The sequence below is a fragment of the Oncorhynchus gorbuscha genome, unplaced genomic scaffold, assembly GCF_021184085.1.
Source record: "Oncorhynchus gorbuscha isolate QuinsamMale2020 ecotype Even-year unplaced genomic scaffold, OgorEven_v1.0 Un_scaffold_403:::fragment_2:::debris, whole genome shotgun sequence".
NCBI classification, from domain to species: domain Eukaryota; kingdom Metazoa; phylum Chordata; class Actinopteri; order Salmoniformes; family Salmonidae; genus Oncorhynchus; species Oncorhynchus gorbuscha.
The window spans coordinates 1-5,521 of record NW_025745252.1 but is presented as its reverse complement, the minus strand read 5'-3'; the positions used below and the strand labels follow the sequence as shown (position 1 = coordinate 5,521).

Here is a 5,521-nt window from a genome sequence, read left to right as displayed (position 1 = left end):
CTCTGGGCGTACCAAGGTAAGAGCAAGGTCTAGGTTTTTCTCAAATCCAATTTTAGACAACTAACTTCACATTTCATCTTTACCAAAACATTCCCTTTGATTTGGACATTTTCCACACAACGTACAATGTATAAACATCAAACATATACTAGGAAAACTGTTGATGCTACAATGTTTTCGTAATAACGTCATCTATTAACCTTTAATAAAAAACAAAAATGACATACATTTTCATATTCCATCTATCGTCATGACCACCATTGTGGCAGACGGAAACCATTGTTCCAAAGTTCCTTTATTTCATGTTTAACGTTCTGAGGCTGGTTCTCCATAGTAACAGGACAAAGGAATTTGTCTGTAGCCTGAGATTTACCAGGGGCATGAGGAGTTATAAAAAAACCACATCTTCAGACCCCTATTTCTCTCCTCCTCTGTTGGGTTTGAGAGATAATCTGTAGGGTTGTGGTCTCCTGTAACCTGACCTGATCAGGACAGTCATGACAGCAGCTCCTTCCAGTCAGCCCTGGTGGCGATAGGGCATGAGCTGGAGCGGGTGGCTGCTGCAGGTCTGAAGCTCCACCCCAAGTGCCACTTCATGAGGAGAGGTGTCCTTCTTGGGCCACCGAGTGGGGAAGGAGGGGATCAGCACCATGGTGGACAAGGTTGGGGCTGTCCGAGACTGGCCCACCTACACCGACCAGCGTCAGCTGAAGAGCTTCCTGGGCCTGGCCTCGTACTACAGGAGGTTTGTACGGGGCTTCTCAAGCATCGCTGCTCTCCTGAACCGCCTGCTGCCAAAGGACAAGGCCTTCACTTGGACAGTGGAGTGTGACGAGGCCTTCAACACCCTCAAACGTGCACTGATCGAGGCCCCCGTGCTCGCCCCCCCCTGACCTCACCTTGCCCTTTATCCTGGACACAGATGCGAGCAATGTGGGCATGGGTGGGGTGCTGGCCCAGGTGGGGCCAGAAGGGGAGAGAGTGGTGGAGTACTTCAGTAAAACATTTGACAAACATGAGCGCCACTACTTTGTCACCTGGCGGGAGCTCCTGGCTGTTGTGGCTTCCCTCAAACACTTCAAGTACTACCTGGGTGGCCTGCCCTTTACTGTACGGACTGACCACTATGCTTTCCAGTAGCTCATGTCTTTCAGAGAGCCAGAGGGGCAGGTGGCTCACTGGTTGGAGGAGCTTCAGCCGTATGACTTCACAGTGGTGCACAGGGCAGGGGCACACCTGGAGACAGCCCACACCTTCACCAGAGATCAGCTGGTGAATGCAGGTGTGAGGCAGAAGAGGAACTATGACGTGCACACACGGGAAAGGCACTTTGTGGCTGGGGAGCTGGTCAGGGTCTACAGCCAGCCCCCTAAGGAAAAAAGGCAGATGCACCAACTTGGACAGTCACTGGGTGGGACCCTGCAGTGTCCTGGAGAGGGTAGGGGAGATTGTTTACCGGGTGCAGCTTCCTCCCAGGGGGAGAAGGGTGGCACTGCACCGGGACAGGTTAGCCCCATACAGAGGGACCTCTTCTCCCCAAACCCCAGGTACCCCCACAATTCCCCTCTCTGGCAATGACATTCTCTAGGCACCCACCCCCAGGTGCCGCAGACAAAGCTCCAGACAGCCCACTCCCCCTGTCTCCCTCCCTGTGCCACCAAGTTTGTTCCCCGGAGCCACAGACTGTATTCCCATTTCCCACTTCCTTGTCCCCCATATCCCCGCCTTCATCCCCTGGGTCCCAGAGGGGCAGCCCCCTGCCACGGATGGAGCCCCCTGTTTCACATCTGGACACTGCGACCATCACGGCCACGCAGGCAAAGGAGACCTCTGGGTCGCTTCAGAGACTTTGTTTGTTCCCTCGGGGATGAGGGACTTTGGCGGGGGGCTGTGTAGGTACCTGAACAGACAGCTGTGTGTTATGTGTTAGGCTATTAGTTGGTTGTGTTGTACTTACCAGTACCCAGTGTTCGACATGCCAATCGACCTGCTATCTGCCAATCACGGGAATGCCTGGAATGTTCTGATGCCGTGCATCCTGGTGGTTGGCAGAGTGGTGTGGAGGGGGGTTGGGCAGGGGGATGGAGCGTTAGAAGTTAAGACCAGGTTTGCCATTGTTCTTCCTCTTACGTCTGGGCTTCACAAGAGAAGGCCAGGGTTGGTTTGTGGGGTATCTTTCATTTATTTGGCGTGGGCTACAGCCAAACAGTAGCCTGTGTAAAGTTGGGTTAATAAACCATCAATTCGTAAACTCAATTATCTGGACAATTGTTCCTTTGTGATATAGTCCGGTCATTACAGTAATAAACCCAGTCTAACCTTAAACTCACTTCTAACCTTACACCTAACCCTACATTTTTGTTTTCATACATTTTATGATCTAGACCAATTTGGCTGTTGTAACTGGTGGAAACAGGTAAACACTTCCTCGAGTGGAAATGACGCGCTTAGTCGTTCTGTCTGGGGCGGAGTTTTTTCATACTTTTGGAAGGCGCGTTCTGGCGAGCGCGTTCTGGCGACCGTGAGTGTGCATGAGCAAAGCCTCTCTTGTTCACGACACGCGCGTTATTCGTACTCTCCACCGTTGAAGGTGGAACGTAACAACTTTTCTCTTCCCCGAGGAGACATCTGAACAACTGGGAATATAATATTCTGTCTCAAACATCTCTAAGGTGTTCGGAAATCATGTCAGCCTCGGCGGCGAAAGTCGGTAGGAAGGAGAACTCGAATCACGATGGAGCGGACGAGACCTCCGGTAAGAAATGGCGGCCTCCTGTAAAATGTTACAACGCCATTTTCAGTTGTTTTTACCTGGCAATAGCCATGGCGTATTCAGTTTTTTTTTTTATAGCTATCACCCGTTTTAGTTAGCCTGACACTAAATGCTTCTTGATGAAGGTTTAGCCAAATCGTTTTGATTGCTCGCACAGTGAGAATGGATCTGCGACCTAACGTTAGCTTCCTGACTAGCCCGCTATGCTAACGTTAGCTTCCTGACTAGCCCGCTATGCTAACGTTAGCTTCCTAACTAGCCCGCTATGCTAACGTTAGCTTCCTGACAAGCCCGCTATGCTAACGTTAGCTTCCTGACTAGCCCGCTATGCTAACGTTAGCTTCCTAACTAGCCCGCTATGCTAACGTTAGCTTCCTGACTAGCCCGCTATGCTAACGTTACAACGTTGGAGGCCATGTTGTGCTTTGCACAAGCTCATTGTGCCACGCATGTTTAGGAGGGATTCGCGTTTACTTACAAATGAAAGTAACTCACTTGTTACGGTTAACTACATTACACATGTTACATTGTTGCACACGGTTTTTTTTGTTATCTAACGTTAGTTGTTTACGAACTAGCCAGTTAGTAAGCTAACATGCGCTAACTAGATAACATTTGTTTTCGTGAGGCCCAACATTCATTGTTGCTCCGCCATTGCGGTTTGCATACACGAATGGAAATAAATCAAGAAATCGCAGTATTACAACTGGCACGGAATGAAAGATAACAGCTAAATATCGCGTTCGTAAGATTACTAGTATCATCCGCCAGAATGTAACAGGCATGTCGGTGAGGAGAGAAAACAGTCCCAAGCGTGCGGCCCCCCTTCATTCAAACCACGCGGCCTTGAGAAACTGCAGGAAGCTGCATCAGTGCTTTGGCTACCTGAGCTAGCGAGATAACTTCTTGATAGCTGAAGATACTACGACATGTTGGAATGCATAGCTACTTATCCCATGGGTACCTCATGCTGAAGTTTTACAGATTGGACAGATTGTTTGTGTTTACACTGTTTATTTATAGCCAGCAATATTTTCTGCTTAGAAATGCACATCCCAATTTCGTCATTGTCTTGTAAACAAAATTAAGACCGAATTTAATCTCTCTTCAGAAAAAGAGCAACAGGAAGCAATTGAACACATTGACGAAGTACAGAATGAAATTGACAGGTGAGTTAATTATCCTCACACATTTTCAAGACTGCCCATGTACCTTCTTATGGCTATGATCTAATAATATATATTTTTTGCATGATTTTCTCCCATTTAGATTGAACGAACAGGCCAGCGAGGAGATTTTAAAAGTAGAACAGAAGTACAATAAATTACGCCAGCCGTTCTTCCAGAAGCGGTCAGAACTCATAGCAAAAATCCCCAACTTCTGGGTCACAACATTTGTTAACCATCCACAAGGTAAATGCAGATATTATGCTCTTTCACTACATCATGTTCTTGATGAATGAAGACTTATTGTACATGGTCGGATTCTGCACATTATATTTTTGTTGCCCACCAACCACCATTATCACAGTCTGATGGTTAAGCTGTTGGTATACAAACTGCTGCTGTCCATTGACGAACCTATGGTTGTATTCGTGTTGTCAGTTTCAGCCCTTCTTGGTGAGGAGGATGAGGAGGCACTTCATTACCTTACCAGGGTGGAGGTGACTGAGTTTGAGGACATCAAGTCGGGTTACAGAATAGATTTTGTGAGTTTAAAAAAAAATCTTTGTAGGAATTGTGCGTGTTATATAAACAGAACCGTGCATTAGTTAACCAGATTCTTGGTTTATTTCTCAGTACTTCGATGAGAACCCGTACTTTGAGAACAAAATTCTCTCCAAAGAGTTTCACTTGAATGAAAGTGGGGACCCATCTTCAAAGTCAACTGAAATCAAATGGAAGGGTGGAAAGGTATGTTTACACATCTACAACTTAAAGTAAATTGTCTATAAAAAATGTGAATTTCAATTGCTGCAGGAAATCAAAGCAAAATGTATGGTCTTACTGCTTGTGATTTATTTTGTATTTTCCTTCGATCTCAGGACTTGACAAAGCGTGCCAGCCAAACGCCAAACAAAGCGGGTAAGAAGAGGCAACACGAAGAACCAGAGAGCTTCTTTACCTGGTTCACAGATCATTCCGATGCGGGGGCCGACGAACTAGGAGAGGTCGTCAAGGATGACATCTGGCCCAACCCGTTACAGTATTACCTGGTATGATTCCATGCTATTGTCTATATTTCTTTGTTGACTCCCATGGTGTCTTGCTCTGGTAGGCCAGGTAAAGTATTCGCTGTGTTTCTTAGTTAGCCAAAATATATTTGCATTGGGGCCTTGGCATTAGACCAAGGGGTCATCTGTAATAGGGTTCTAATGAACATGACTGACAACCATGTCCAGCCACCTAGACATCTCAACTGGATGCCTCAATTTCAAACTGAAGATCAGCTCATGCCTACATCGTTGTTAGTGCTGTGTTCGGGACTCGTTAATATATCATCTCTCAACTCTACCAGGTCCCTGACATGGATGATGAGGAAGGGGAAGGTGACGACGATGATGACGACGAAGAGGGCTTGGAAGACATCGATGAGGAAGGAGACGAGGATGAAGGCGAGGAAGATGAGGAAGAGGATGGAGAGGTAACTCCCGTTAAGCGTTTTTTTTTTCCCCACTATTGTAAAACTGTCCCTGCTTTTTTTACATAAATGTTTATGTAGTGGAAGACTGTCACTTGTCTGGAATGT

General features: G+C 46.9%; 1 protein-coding gene across 1 annotated transcript; it reads left to right on the top strand.

Annotated features, from left to right (window-relative positions):
* The first annotated feature begins 2,499 nt into the window (after window positions 1-2,499).
* On the top strand, window positions 2,500-5,515 carry LOC124018157 (protein SET-like). Its single transcript, XM_046333425.1, has 7 exons — window positions 2,500-2,755; window positions 3,885-3,942; window positions 4,043-4,185; window positions 4,378-4,481; window positions 4,573-4,686; window positions 4,818-4,988; window positions 5,291-5,515. The coding sequence occupies exons 1-7, from the start codon at window positions 2,686-2,688 to the stop codon at window positions 5,480-5,482; spliced, it is 852 nt and encodes a 283-aa protein (XP_046189381.1). The 5' UTR covers window positions 2,500-2,685; the 3' UTR covers window positions 5,483-5,515.
* The last annotated feature ends 6 nt before the right edge of the window (window positions 5,516-5,521 follow it).

What these genes read in the sequence shown, in the direction of transcription:
- LOC124018157 (XM_046333425.1), top strand. Translation starts at nt 2,686, where the DNA reads ATGTCAGCCTCGGCGGCGAAAGTCGGTAGGAAGGAGAACTCGAATCAC. An exon ending in TGGAGCGGACGAGACCTCCG is followed by an intron (nt 2,756 to 3,884) that starts GTAAGAAATGGC and finishes ATCTCTCTTCAG; the next exon opens with AAAAAGAGCAACAGGAAGCA. An exon ending in ACCCGTTACAGTATTACCTG is followed by an intron (nt 4,989 to 5,290) that starts GTATGATTCCAT and finishes CAACTCTACCAG; the next exon opens with GTCCCTGACATGGATGATGA.